This window comes from Microtus oregoni, unplaced genomic scaffold (genome assembly GCF_018167655.1).
Source record: "Microtus oregoni isolate MIOR12 unplaced genomic scaffold, Mior012 000103F_ref0000194, whole genome shotgun sequence".
Classification (NCBI taxonomy): Eukaryota; Metazoa; Chordata; class Mammalia; order Rodentia; family Cricetidae; genus Microtus; species Microtus oregoni.
This window is the reverse complement of record NW_024544717.1, coordinates 214,013-229,209: the sequence shown is the minus strand read 5'-3', so window position 1 is coordinate 229,209 and position 15,197 is coordinate 214,013. Positions and strand designations below refer to the sequence as shown.

Sequence of the window (15,197 nt, the reverse complement as noted above, 5' to 3'; positions counted from 1 at the left end):
TAAGAGGCTTTAAGAAGGTCAGAACTGATCTTGGCGTTTAGTCTAACCTCGTTTTGACTGAACTCCACGTTGACACAAAGCCATGGTTTTGTGGTGTGGCTGTTTAGTATGGCTAAAGATGGGATCTTGCTGATGTCTTCGCTGGTTGGAGACGACCCCTGTGTGCCGCTGATGTGAACCTGCCCACGCAACATGAAGTCCGCATGGAGTGATGGCGTCGCCCTGCCCCTGTTTCTTCAAGAAACACAACACCAAGCATCACCTAGACAGAAATTCTGGATGGTTTTTTTGTAAATTCTGAGTCTGGGATTCCATAGTGATCTAGTCAGTTCCTAGAGACCAGGACTGAAAGTTGGGCAGAACAAAGGCTCACACGCTTGGTTTCCCACTCATGTTTATTGAGGCTAAAGAGACCAAAACAGTTCATTTTCTTCCCAAAGAATTGAAAAAAATATATACAATACAACGGCAATTTAAGTAAGCACATGACGAAACTTTCCTGGCCCATGAACCAACATGAGATGCGATAGCCTGTAGATATCAATTGAGACAGCTTCACACAATGTCATTCTTCTCAGGCATTTCCGAACTGCTTCGCACAGCCGCACGTGTGTACACAGTTCCACATACATAAAGGCGTCTATCCGTGGACAGGGAGACATGTTATTAGGAGCACGGGGCACAGAAGGAGAAAGCAGCACACACTTGGTTATCGACTAATTCTGAAGAGGGTACTGGGCTTCCGAGAAAGAGTTTTGCACATCCAAAAATCAATGAGGAGTTTCCACTTGAATGAAGAGAATTGTTCGGTGATGCTGACTACGAGAAAACTCACATGGAATTATTTGCTTTCCAAAGGCCACTTTCAAAGTACAGATTTCAAATCCAGAGCAAATACCCATGGCACGAACAAATAGCATGGCTAAGAGTCTAACACTTGCTCCCAGGCTCCTGTCTTCTCTAACAGATTCTAACGAGGGAAACCCCAGAAGTGGCAAGGTCTGGATCATGGACGGTTGGATCCAGTGAGATTTCTGGAAGGTGCAGACCTGGTGGGCTTCTAAATCTGTTTCAAATGAACTAGACAATTTTTGGACAGTCAAACACTTCTTTTAAGAATCTTCTAAATCAGAAGGAGGAAGCTGAGGGGCAGAGGAAGTAAACTCCCCAGAGGCCAACAACTCAAAGTGAAAACACCAGCTGCCCCCATGACAGTTGCCACCTCGTGTCTCTGTAAACAAAGTTGAGTTAGGCTGGCGTTGTGCCCTGGGATATGCCAGAGATATATACACTCGGAGGTCTAGTTACCAAATTCTCGAGTGGATTCGGACACACTCTTTCTCACACGTCTCGCCCCATAAGGAAGAAGACACCATTATTCAGGCACTTCACAACACGGAAGAAAAAAAAATCCAGTTTGACAAACAATCCCCCTCCCAGCCGAAAAAATGAAACTAAAATAAAGTCAAAACTAAGGCTTTCATAAAACATTCTGGAAGGCAGTTTCCTTCAATTTTGCCAGGGAATTAGCACAGACATTCTTTTCCACCGCTACTCCAAACCTGCCAGCTCTTATTTCTGAGATAACAGCATTTCAGGTTACGTGAAATCTGCCCCAGTTAGAACCAAGCAAGCTCAGAGAATTAGCTAATGGTGGCTAGTGTTGTCACTGCTGATATTCTTGCTACAAAAATACAATTTCAGCTGAGTTCCTGTAATCCCCTGAGCTGTAACAAAAGCCCCTCACCTCAAGGGAGGCAGCTGTCTCTGTCTGTGCAAGTTAACCACTCAGATAGATGTGCATTTATATTTGCACTAATATGAAATACCCTTTCAGAAGAGAAGTTTTTCTGCTTTCTGAAGTGCTTAGACATTCAATGGAGAACCAAACAGGTTTATACAGAGAAATTTCTAATAAATGATCCAAATGATTTGGGCTTGTTGCCACTCCTAAGTTTTCCAGAGATCTATGTTTTATACAAACGGGAGAATAAAAAAGTACACAGCCAATGAACGTACTGTACATACATCAGATATTAATATATGTGCATGAACTAAAGATCCCTGAACATACACATCCCCCTTAGGATACATTCCACGGCAGAGGCAAGGCATCAGTCTTTGATAACAGATCCAAGATAGCAGCAATTTAACAATCTAGTCACCAAGTTAGTGTGGGAAACAGCCTAGGCCCTGACTAGTCTACTTGCTCTCAGAAATCTCCGTCAACACAGAACACACAGCGTTCTTAGGAAGCACCGGGCTGCATTGCTCAGGGCAGCTGTAAAATCCTGCCACTGGAGAGTATATGTTTGTCTTTTAAAAACCTATTTGCCGACGAATGGTATAATGGGCAGCATGAGTCACGGTGAGGTGACACAAACCCAAATGACTGAAGACACGTGAACAACTTCCATTTGGTTTCGTGTGGTCATTTTATCAGTTTCTCGAGGACACGGAAAGTACTCGGACTGTCTAAACAGCTCCCAGGAGAGCGATGCTAAATTAGGCCCGGCAAAGAGCTGCTCTCACTGGGTCTGAGGGTATGGGAATGACCTGATCATCACTTTACAGACAGCACAAGGTCACACGAGGCGTTGTTTTCAAAGATTTGTTTCTGAGTCTACCCTCCCGGGTAAGTTATGAACCTAACAACAAAAATTCACATGTGTACTAAGCAAAAGAAATATTACCTTTATTCTGACAGCTAAATACATTAGTCATAGAAGGAACAAGGTCTTTGAGCTAATCTTGCTTTGTGTCATCTGTTGGATACCCCCATGCATGCCTAGGGGGAGTCACGTGGATTCTATGTGGGTGGATGGATGGGGTGTAGAGTGTACTGCTGATGGGCACTTTCTGGTCCAACTCCTAATCTAGTGGGAATATGACCACAGAGCCCAAGAAAGGACCCTGCTGTCTCCGACAAAGGCTTTGAAACTTCCCCCCCCCACATCCCATATAAAATACTTTTATAGACCACAGCTGCGGACTGTGAGCGGCGAACTGGTTCCTTTAGAAGAAGAGTATCTGAATAACAGACACTAAATTAGGCCATGTTGTTTTACAGGTTACAACCTTTTCCCGGGAAGGGACAACTCCCTCTGAACAGCAGTTTCTCCTGCCTGAAGATGAGATCACACACAGAGAGAGCTATTATGTTTCTGCCAAGTCACTGTGGGAACACTGGAGAAGGGCTCGCAGTAGCCGGCACGGGCATGCCAGGCAGTGCGTCGACTCCTGAGATAAGCGGCCGGCCCTACTGCTCAGAACTTCTTCACCGTGCAGTCTCAACCTTCCCCTCTGACTCTGGGCGTCTGCCATGTGTCTCACGGCAGTGGAATCAACACAGACTTTTGCTCAGCTTGCAATGCCGCCAAACATAGCAATGCCATTACTACACTGGATATTCACCCAGGCTCCTTAGGTCTGGATGGAGGATGAGCAGCTTGGTGGGATCCTTTAGACAAGACGGTGATGTGTTCGAGTCTCCCAGGCAACAGCATGCTCCCAGCCTGCTCCACAGACACAGTCTGGACTGCGGGGCTGCTTCTCACTACACAGGAACACTTGCACCCGGGACTTGGCCTTTTCCAATACCAAATGTTAGCAGGCAAGTTCAGAGTCTGGACACAGAGGCACTTCCAAAGTTTGGCAAGGAGAAGGAGGCAAGGTCGCTAAGTGGGCTTTATCGCTGCACTGTCTCACATAACCCTGATGTCTGTGCAGGTAGCTTTAGGTTGTGGATGGATCGTGCTTTTTCTTCTTGCCTCGACAGGACTTGCAGACACAGCAGATAATGCATGGAGAGGCCAGGAGTAGCAGGGGTGAGGTCACCAAGGCAATGACGCCTAAGCCCACAAGGATGCCCACTACCTGGAAATGGAAGAGAAAACCCTATTTCAGCAGTTACATCATCTTAAATGTGTACCTGCCCCCAGGTGTAATGAATGGCCTTTGTGGTGTGAATGCTTGTATCCCCCTTCCAAATGCCCATATTGGAATTCTAATACTCGGTGTGACGGCATTCCGAGAGGGGAGCCCATAGCTGAGACAGAGCCTGGGTGATACTAGGGAGCTCAAGAGCTCACCTTCATTCTCAGCTTTCTCCCATGGGAGAACCCAGCAAGGAAACTATCATCTATGAGCCAGAAGGCATGCTGTGGAAGTATCTCCTCATTGCCAACATGTCTAGACTTAAAATCATCTAAGAGACACACTTATGGACAAGATTAACTGAGGAGGGAAGATATGTGACATCATCCCATGGGCTGGGCACTGGACTGAATAACAAAAAGGAAAAAAAGAAGAGAGCCTGACGCGTGCTAGTGCCCTCCTCTCCCTGATTCCTGCGCACATCATGGGGAGAGATGGAGTCCCAGCCTCAAGCTTCTTACCGCCATGAACTCTGCCGTGTCCTCCCCACCATGATGGACTATGTCCCCTCCAACCGTGAGCCAAACTGAACTCTTGCTCCTTTAAGTCCTGAGACAAAAATCTAATACAAGGACCCTCAGCAGAACCTGCCCGTGTTGATACCTGAACCTCAGATTTCCAGCATCCAGAAACAGGAAGAAGCAGTCTACAATCACCTGTTAGGTGAATGACTAGGACACTGTCTCAGACATGTTCGGCGACGTTCTAAACTGGACACAAACTACAAAGCTACAAAGGACTAAACTGAGGTTGAGAACAAACAAGGCTAACTCGGCTTAGCCGTTAACTCCAAACCCTGTACTGTGGGTGTTGGTTTGTTCTCTATCGGGGCTTCCCCACACATTAATAATGATCGTTAGGATATAAGCATTGGTTTCCTCAAAGGGACCATAGCCTTTGATAAATACAAAACACTATTAAAAAACAAAGCCCAGTTCCCTTTGAAGTGCCACATAAACACACAATGGCATGTACAGAGGGATCTGAGGCCTGGCAGGGGCCCACAGTATTGGAGAACTCTCTTCTGATGGCTGATATGTTCTAAGTGTGTGTAGGAAACTCCTCCCACGTTTTTGCAAGAGCAGAGAACACGGGTGTTCACGCGGCTGGTTGCTCTAACGCTCGGCTCTCTGGTGCCTCTGTCCCTCAATAATCATGCCCTTGAATTAACTGCAGGCAGCTGCTCCGTCGTTCTCGCTCTCTTTCCTTGTACCAGAACCTCCCAGGAGGGCATGAGAAAGCAAGGAAGCCACATTAATTCCAATGCATCTCATGTTTCCTTAAGGAGGAGGGTACCTGTGTTCGGTTCCACATTACCGATGCTCTCGAGTGGCCGAGCTTATTCCTGCATGGTCCTTTGTCATAATGCCTAAGGAATATGTCATTCTGAAAAGAAAAAAAGAAAAAGAGGAGTTTCAGTAATCACACAACATGAAGCTGAGAGGTAGATATGAAGTGCTATGAATGACTTCCTCTAGGAATGCCGAGCCCACCCTTTTCAGCAAGGCTTGCAGTTCTGTAACTCACCAAGGAGACAAATCATAATGAACTCCTAGCTGAAGCAACAGAAAAAGGGATGGCCCTGATCGACCATCTCCGACAGGTGACTGACAGCGAGCTCTAGCAGAGGTGTGCCATGGAGCACGAGAGCCATAAACCAGCAGCGTGCCTGCTGTGAGAAATGCCACCATCTGACAGATGACGGGGAAGGGAAGCCGGCCACAAGAGCCTGAGAAAGTAATGAGCTACATGATGAAGCAGGGAAACAGGATCCTGAATGAGGAGAAAGAAAACATGGCTTTGCCCAGAGAGAGAACTCTGAGATGGATTTGGGGGGTAAAGATGGACTATAGTTTGGACATACTGAACTTGACATCCAGGCAATACATCCAAAGGCAGCCCATTACTTATACCCTGGTCGTTGAAGGAGAGACATGGATGCTAATATACATAAAATAGGGGCCCCAGATAACAGAACTCAATGAGATTATCTAGAAGAGAAGCAGACTGAGAAGCAAGTTTGTTTAGAGAAAACACCCACAAATAGGTAAGGAGTCTAGAAAGGAAACTGAGGTACAGTCAGAGAGGCAAGGCCAAAAGAAATAGAAGAGGATCCGGGCAGTGGTGGCGCATGCCTTTAATCCCAGCACTTGGGAGGCAGAGGCAGGCGGAACTCTGTGAGTTCGAGACCAGCCTGGTCTACAAGAGCTAGTTTCAGGACAGGCTCCAAAACCACAGAGAAACCCTGTCTCGAAAAAAAAAAAAAAAAGAAAGAAATAAAAGAGGTGGCAACTTGCCAAGATGTCAAATCCAGCAGAGACCCTGGGAAAGCCAAGGATGTTGGATTTTACCAGTGAGAAATGTAAAACCTTGGAAAGAATGCAGTCATGATATGGCCACATGACCACATGGCCACTTGCGTGTCTTGGGCTGACTGGAGAAAGGTGGATGTCAGCTGCAAGACACGATTGGGCACTCTGGAAGTTTGGCTTCTGAACAGAGAGAAGACACAGTCAGCTTGAGGAGCTGGCTCATCTCTAAATAGCACACACAGACAGACTGAAATGGTATAGGAGTAGACGTTGAGGTCACAAGAAAGAGGAAAGAGAACTGAAGGGAACAGATTTGTGCAGCTCTGCCTCAGCCTCTGACATGGACCACATGAAGATGAAGGCAAAAGAAAACTTGGTGCCCAGCATGCACAGTGTCTGTTTGGTGGCTGTCTCAGACTTGGGCTTTAGAAAATCCTCCTTTGTCCCAGGTTTTCAACCTACCCACAAACACACCAACACTGTGCGGCATAACATACTGCCCTGCAGAAAAGCATGTCTACCACAAGCCAAGGCCCTCATCTAAAACAGAGAAAGCAAGATCCTGAGACACGGCGGCAGAAAAGCATGCTTTAACATCTGACGCCCATGTGTGCAGACATCTAACATCCGTCCCATGTCATCTCGGGGGCCACACAGCACAAGTGTCTGAAAACAGTGTTCTCCACAACGCCATCCCTCGCACACACTCTGGCCAAAGGATGGAGGTCTGCTGCACACACTGAGTCCCTTACATTCCTACTCAGCTCCTTGTGGATAGAAACCCAGTTTATGGACTGGGGACACCGAGGAGAGACCCCCTAGGATCTGTTTTTCGTGTGAAAACCATGTTAAATACCACACACACTTGTTATCTACAGGACTACGCAGAAGTGAAGTTACTCACAGTGGAAGGCACTTGTGAGCTGTTTAAAGTCTTTCATCTACCGCATCCACCCTCAAGGCTGCAATCTAATGCACTTCCTTAAAAAAGACAAAGCTCACTGGGGTGCTGGTGGCACATGCCATTAATCCCAGCACTCCGGAGGCAGAGACAGGTGGATCTCAGGGAGTTCGAGATCAGCCTGGTCTACAGAGTGAGTTCCAGGACAGCCAGGACAGGGCTACAGAGAAAAATCTTGTCTTGAACAACCAAAAAAAGAAAAAAGAAAGGAAAGAAGAAGAAAGGAAGGAAGGAAAAGAAAGAAAGAAAGAAAGAAAGAAAGAAAGGAAAAAAAAAGAGAAAAGAAGATCACAGAGATGTTTCCTCACAATGTCCCAAACAGCTTACCTAATTGTCAACTGAAGTGCCAGTAGGCATTCCATTAATGACACCTTCATTTCTGGTGCTGCTTAGGGACACCACAACACTGAATAAACAAACCACTAGCTGAATAAAACCCAACTGCAGAGCAAAACCAAGGACTGAGGAAAAGACACCAGCATACGTGTGTGCTGTTTTATGTCGCTTGATGCAAGCTACTCATCAGAGGAGGGAGTCCCAGTTGAGAAAAAAGCCTTCATAAGATCCAGCTATAAGCAAGCCTGTGGGGGGCACTTCCTTAATCAGTGATTGATAGGGGAAGGATCAATCCATTGTGCGTGGTGCCATCCCTGGGCTGGTGGTCCTGGGGTATATAAGCAAGCAGGCTGAACAAGCCATGAGGAGCAAGTCAGTAAGCAGCCCCCCTCCATGGCCTCTGCATCAGCTCCTGCATCCAGGTCCAGCAAAGGGAAATGCTCAGCCTCTTCCGAGGAGAACTTACATCCAGGTTCTGCAGACAGTACCAGCAAAATGTGTGCTTGCAGTTCTTGCACATCATCTGAGCGCAGCCCTCATTGCGTTCGATGTAAATACGGCAAACTGGGCATTGCTTAATAGGGGCATCTGCCTCCGTCCCAAAGAGCACCCTAAAACAAAACAGATGAGACGTGTTCAGTCAGTGGTCACCCACCCGATTTTCAGACTGTTAGAAGGATGGTTAATACATTCTGCTTGCTGTGTTTAATTCACTTCCAAAGAAAGGGGTGAGGGGGGGAAATGGGAGACATGTATTATTAGTTGTTCAGATAGCTCAATAAGAAAGAATTTATGCCAACCATTATTGAAAAGACCTCCTCCAAGTTGACAAAGAGGCCAGTGTGTGACCACAGCAGAAAGGGACACAGGACTTCAGTGGTTCAGGTTGAGCTATGAGGGTCAGAGTGTGGCATTACACTCCATTGACTGTGTATCAAAACCAACACCCAGCACCCAGAGACATCACAGTTTACAAAGTGTTGTCAAACCTATGGTGGACACAGTATCTCTATTTTAATATTCTCCTTTGGGCTGGTGAGACAGTTCTACGGGGAAAGGCACTTGCTGCTAAGCCTGATGACCTGAGTTCAATCCCTGGTACCCACATGGTAAAAGGGAAACTCTCACAAGTTGTCCTCTGACCTTCACACATGATGGCACAGGTCCACACATGTACACACACACACACACACACACACACACACACACACACACACACGGTAAATAAATGTAACAAAAAATTTAATGTCCCCTTTTCTTAATGGGGATACAGACTCATAAGAGACTGAGTGTCTTATATGAGGCCACCTGGATGCCACGAACAGTGTCAGAACTCAAGTCACTCTCCCCTCCTCTGAGCCCTTCAAGCTTACTCGGGGAGCTAACTACTATGGAAGGCACTGCTTTAAATCTGTTAGGGATGGCACACAGCAGTGCATGTATCAGAGTTCTCTTTCTTCTCTGCTTGATCTGCTATCCAAGCACAGCACCACAGCCAGGCAGCGTGACTCTTCCTGAAGACCGGTTCTGCACAGTCTGAGGGCACTGGGTGACTAAGCCAACTGGCTGGGAACACTGGTGTTTTGTTCTTGCTCGTGCAGAACAGCCATAGCCTCGAGCAGAGCATGGGATCCAACACAAAGGTCTCTCACTTGCGCCCGGCTGCTGCCATAAAAAACCCGCCATACAAAAAGGCACCCGCTGCTTGAATTGCTTCTCAACATAAAATCTGAGTCCTGACACCACCTTTATAGCATAAAGCATTAGGAACAAATTCTCTTCCTGTATTTTCTAAGCACTTAGGAAGACAGTCTATCTGTCTATGTGCTCTGTATGATCAGCGTACCCCATGAGATGGCCATTTAATCAGGTAAGATCATATCTCTCTCATTTGTAAACAGGAAGAATGGGCTACACCAGTGATGGATAAACATGGTTTTGTACAAAGCCCCAACTTTCTGCTGAAACCTACAGAGTGAGGAACCTCTCTACCCAAAGGGAGTGAACTCAAACAAATTTAACATGCCTGGAAGGTCCCCTTAGGCTAACAAGCTAGAATCCCTTTTAGACATACTGTTCCGGGTAGTGTCTGTTACCGCCTTACTAATTCTTCTCAGGATATTTCTTCAGTGAGTGTCTAAAAGCCATTGGGCTCAAATTCTTTCCCAAAGCCATTGATGTGGAGTTTGAAAAGAACACCAGGAATTATCCTGAAGATACTTCATCCCTTACCCATGCTCCGGCACAATAGGCTGATCTCTACAGGAGGACTCCCCGTGCCAAGCATCCTTGCAACATGAGCAGAATTTCAGGTGGCAAGAAGGACACTCCACCATCACAGGCTTCCCTGGGTCTCCTGCTGCAATGTGGCACACTGTCTGGCAGTCTGTAACAGGACACCATGTTCGGAGGGGGTCCATGTGAACCTCTGAAACATAAAGGAGGAAATTGTGATGGGCTAGCTCTGGTTCAAGCATTAAACTTTCTCCCCTTCACTTATCTTTTTAAATGAGCAGGATATATAGCATAGTATCAGCAAGGGAGTGGCCATGTCCATGACTGACAATCTTTATAATGGATCCAAGTCCACCACCCACCATCCAGAGCGCAGAGTCATCGCTGCCACATCCTCAAGGTAGGAATTAACAGAGCAAGTCACCATTTCCTTTATTAATAGTAATAGGTACACTATGGCCTTTAACCAAAAACTACAGCTCGCCTTTAAGCACTTAAAATGCACAAAACCTCAAGTCTCTTTTGGTGTGAAAAGTCCTTCTGTATATGTGTTGCTTTTATTGGTTAATAAAGAAGCTGCTTTTGGCCAACGACTTAACAGAATATACCAGGCTGGAAGAGATATATCTAGAGAGAGAGTAGGCGGAGTCAGAGAGAAGCCATGGAGCCACCCACAGGAGACAGACGCACCAATAGAAATGGGCTAATTTAAGATATAAGAGTTAGCTAGCAATATGTTTAAGTGATTGACCAAGTAGTGATTTAAATATAATATAGTTTCTGTGTGATTATTTCTAGTCAGGGCCATCAGGAAATGAACTAGTGGCCTCTATCAACACTTTCCTATAATGAACTAGGTACCAACCTTGAAGGAAAAGATGATGTGCAGAGCATCAGAGCAAGAGAACAAAGGTATTCTACATAAAAGAACGGTGTTTGGGGCTCTGAGATACAGCTCATACAGGAGGGAATTGGAACACAGGATTCAAATAGTTTAGGATCAAACAGTATCCAGTGTGGCTTAGCTCGGAAGTCAGATTTAAGCAGCTTGCTGTCTTACCAGTGGACAAATTAGGGACTATTTATGAAGTTCCCACAGGCTCTTAAAACAAACAGGACTTTCTCAGACTATAAAATGATAGTCAGTTATATGACAGTGGTTAGATCCATGAGACACACAGGAGAAAGGGTAAGAGTGGTGAGTGGATAGCCTGCATCTATTTAAGTATTTATAATTCTCTTTTGTTTTCCCATTTCTCGCTCATTAACAGAATCCATTTCTCTTCATGTAATATGTCTTATGACGAGACATATGAGGCTACTCGGAGGGAGCAGTAGCCTTTCTTTCTCTGAATGGATGTACTTTACAAATTTATTATTAATCATAATTCTCTCTTGAACCTCTGAGGTTAACTCTGCCCCATTATAATTACTTCAATCAGCGGTAACAATTGGAGAAGTCATGACATGTTCCTGTCAACTTACTGTTCCAGGCATCCAAAGTGGTACAATGAAAGCAGAAATGATAAATGAGAGATCAGTTACAGATTCTGATAAATTGCTACAAAGTAGCTTGGAACCCAGGGCCACTGCTGCCCCTGGTCCAACACAAACACCAGAAAAGTATCTGAGCCACAGAAAACAGAGATCTGGCTTTTCCACCATCATGACAGAACAAGAGGACCAGGTACAAAAGCATGGGAGTGGGGCAAGGATGGAGGCATTATGGCTCTCTCCAGGGATGCGTAGGAGATGCAGCCTTAGGTGAGTCTGCTGTATTAATACCATGGTGAACTCAGACCAGTAAAATGGCAAGACAATACTAGGTGGTACAACCTTCATGGGCCACCGTCATAGAGAAGTCCATTAGTGGCTGAGATGCTACCTGTGGTCATGTTTGTACTTCCTCCACTAGAAGTCCTGCTTGGGCATGTCTGGGTTGAATGACTTACTTGTTGGTTAGTCATGGGGATGAGACATACACTGAGCAGCAGCCAGCACTAAGCTATACCCCAGTCGTCTTAAGGATGCCTTAAAGAGCTTAACTATGACCAAAGGCAGATATCCGGAGATGGATCTCTAGCCAGTTCTCCCAGCTAACTCTCACAATCCCCTTGCAGCTTACAGAAACACCTGTCTGCCCAAATTCTTCTTATTTATGCCATAACTGAGGCTCAACCTTCTCCTTCATTTGACTTTGAGTCATCATCCCTCATCATTAAAAGACCTAAAGTTAGGCATGTTGAACTCACACTTAGTTCAACAAACGACTGATTTCAAGTACTTGTTAGGGACTGGGGCATATGAAATACAAAAATAAAGATTTCTTGCCCCTTTAAGGTTGCCGCGGTACTTTAAAAGGCTAACACAGAAGAGTAAAGGAACTCTCCATGAAACCCAGAGGAAAATGCACACTTCCTCTTTGGATACTATTTGGAGTCACAGATGAACAAAAAGAAAAATAAAGACTCCTGTGCTCAGAAATCTCACAGCATGAAGATCACTGTATGTAAGGAAAGAGATATTTAAAACAATATCGCATCTAAGAGCAAAAGGCTAGCAATGCAAACAATTGGGAGTACATCTCACAAGACAACAAAAATGAAATTGTTAATAAACACCTGGAGCAGGAGGGAGCATAGGGAACTTAGCAGCTACTTCCAGAGAGCCCTTTATGCTTTCTTTCTATATATCCAGACTATATTTCCACACATCCCTAATACAATTTCCTGTTTAATCAAGTCTAACATCAGAAGGCAAAACTGGTTTCTTTTAATCACAGACCAAGCAGATAGCACACGCTGAGATGAAACATGAGGAGATTAAGCCAGAAAGGGCAAGGGCACTATAGAAATACAGGGTTTTGAAAAAGAAGTCCCTTAGATAGGAAGGTGCAGCCAACCTGCGTGTGGAGACACAGGGGGGGATGTCTCTATCCAGATGTTAGGACTAAGCTTCTGTACTTAAAGGAAACACAGCCTCATGGGCTCTGGTAGCTCGCAAGCCAACGGCATCTCTCCGGAGGCAGATCCAGGGTGAGTGGTACCACACTGGCAGCTTGAAATCAACCATTGCACCTTGAAGCTGGCAAGCATGACCAGCTAGAGGGGCACAGAACGGAAGATAGGCTGAGATAAACACAGCGGCGCACAAAACCTGCGTCATTCAGCACAAAGTCGTGGAGCATTGAGCAGGAAGGTGAGGAGCAGAATTTGCATAGCATAAAAGGAAGAGAAGCCCGAAGCGCAACAGTGACGGGGCTCTTCAGCGCATCTTGTGGCCAATGGTTTCTACTTCCTGATCATCCTTGATACAGACAGACACGTTCACCTGTAATAAAATCCATACGTGCACACACCTCTCAGGTGGTGCTTGGTACATCTTCCTCGGCTCCTCAACCTCAGGGAAGCACTGGGTCCCCTGCCCTGCAGTCCAGACTGTTTCTTCCATTTAGGATGGAAGTACACCAAAAGGAGATGCTTCTGGAACCCCCTGAAGGGCTTCAAGCCCTCTCCTGCTCTCAGTCAGAGGGGTACACTCTGTGCACTCTGGTCGACCTCAGTAATCCAAGGCCTTTCCTCCACTACACACAGGTGGTCAGAAGAAAAGGGCAGAGATGAGACACCTGCAAATTCAGTCACTCCTGTGAGTCCCCACCTACCCCTCAGCACCCCTAACTAGGTGACATGACTAAAACCTAGAGGAATGTCCATCCACATAGCAGGGCACCTGAGGAACAAGACTGCACCATTTGTGCATAAGAGGACTGCTTCAAGGGACACTTTTCCCACACAGACACTTGAACAGGACCTAAGAGGCTTGTAAGCACCGCCCCGGCCATTCACTCTGCTTGCTAAAGAAGTGGTGGGGTCATCATCTTTCTAAACCATTGAAGGTCACATTAAAGAGTAATCTGGTAGAGAAAGAGCAATCTAGTCAGACTCCTGAAAGTCCTCCCACTTTTACTTCTGTGTTAAAGTAAAGTAGGGGTTAAGGAAGAGCGGAGCATCCAAGATAGGAAGTGGCTCCGGAACACAGAAATGGGACTAGACAGAGTTTTGTCTCTAGCAACCCAACAGCCATGCCCAGGACTTCTACAGGTGCACATGGAAGACATTTTGGAAGGACAAGAAAAAGCGGTTTGGTGTCTCTGGGTTGGGAAACCACAAAGGCCAGTTAAGCACGAGGTTTTTCTCCCCAGTCTCCAGTTTTAGTTCAGGGAAAGGCCCCGCAGCATGAGAGCCCATTTTCTGCTCTTTTAATGGGATAATTACTAGTTTGGTTAGAATTACTAGAGGGAAACTTTTGAGACTGCTACACTTGTAAGAACCATATGATATTGTCCACATTATTAGTCCTGCCTTCATCGTTATTTTTAACTGTACATTTTTAATAATCACATTTGAGCCCTTCTGGTTGGAATCATGAACAAGCCGCAAAACGGCAAGTGGTTTTGATCCACTTCTAAAGTTTACCTAAATGATGCGTATGAGAAGGTTTACCCACCCGAGGAATCAGCAGCCACACTCTACAAAACCAGAAGCCAGTCAGAATGGAAGGCGACTGAAGTTGGCTGGGGGGATCCAGAGGCACAAGAACACAGGGTCCCACCACTTAGGAAAGCAACTGTTTAACCCGACACTTCTCTTCCTTTACCATGAGATGGTCATGATTAACATCACTCTCCATAGCACAGTAAGCACACTGACTGCGCACAGCACGCTCTCCACAGCCAAAGTCAGATTCTTCAGTCACACCTCCCCTCTTCTGGATTTTGAGTAACACTGAATTCTTTGATGTGTACTTTTTACTGTGATGTTTTTCATGTAAGGGACTGAGATAGCCATTTAATGAGTTGTAAGCGTGCATGCGTGTGCATGAATACAAGCATTCCTCCAGGCACAGGTACCCAAACCATAAGAGGTTCAAGTTCTTTACATAAAATGGCATGGTATTTGCATGCTTTCAATCATCCTCAGCTTCCTTAAAACACTGACTGCTATGTAAATGCTATATGGATAATTGTTATATTACTTTGGGAATAATGAAAAATGGGTATACATATTTAGTGCAGAAGCAATTTTTAAAAAAATATTTTTGATCCAAAGTTAGTTAAATCTGTGGCTGGTTGTAAGATGTATTTCTTATTCTGGGTTACTGATAACTGGAAAAGTACAGTAACCTCCACAAGGCAGCTCCGCCATCATGTAAGTGATTTGCACCCATGTGAAACTGGAAGTCTATTTTGTAAGACTCACGTACAATATTCGCAAGGACACTTCACATGACATGAACTCCCTCCCTTGGCTTCTTCCCATCTGAGGTCCCTATCTCCCTGCTCAAGTTCAGCTGTGTGCCTTTCTTCTCCTTTCCCCTGTAAGAAAAGAGCATGTAGAAGAAACGGCCATGCATGTCAG

The 15,197-nt window shown here is 45.6% G+C and overlaps 1 protein-coding gene and 1 non-coding gene across 5 annotated transcripts in view; one reads left to right on the top strand and one right to left on the bottom strand.

The window, feature by feature from the left end:
* Window positions 1-309: 309 nt before the first annotated feature.
* Window positions 310-15,197, bottom strand: part of LOC121443231 (E3 ubiquitin-protein ligase RNF144B-like) — a 132,157-nt gene continuing 117,269 nt past the window's right edge. For 3 of the 4 annotated variants that reach the window (XM_041644908.1, XM_041644909.1, XM_041644907.1), the window contains exons 5-8: window positions 9,778-9,973; window positions 8,012-8,156; window positions 5,233-5,322; window positions 310-3,876 (exon numbers count right to left, since the gene is read on the bottom strand). In XM_041644908.1, coding sequence (XP_041500842.1) covers window positions 3,736-3,876; window positions 5,233-5,322; window positions 8,012-8,156; window positions 9,778-9,973 — 572 coding nt within the window. In that variant the 3' untranslated portion in view covers window positions 310-3,735. The remainder of the gene's footprint in view (window positions 3,877-5,232; window positions 5,323-8,011; window positions 8,157-9,777; window positions 9,974-15,197) is intronic. The other variant, XM_041644910.1, reaches the window with a different exon arrangement.
* Window positions 12,108-12,227, top strand: LOC121443278. The gene has a single exon (XR_005973646.1). It is a non-coding gene; the product is annotated as a small nucleolar RNA SNORA26 (small nucleolar RNA).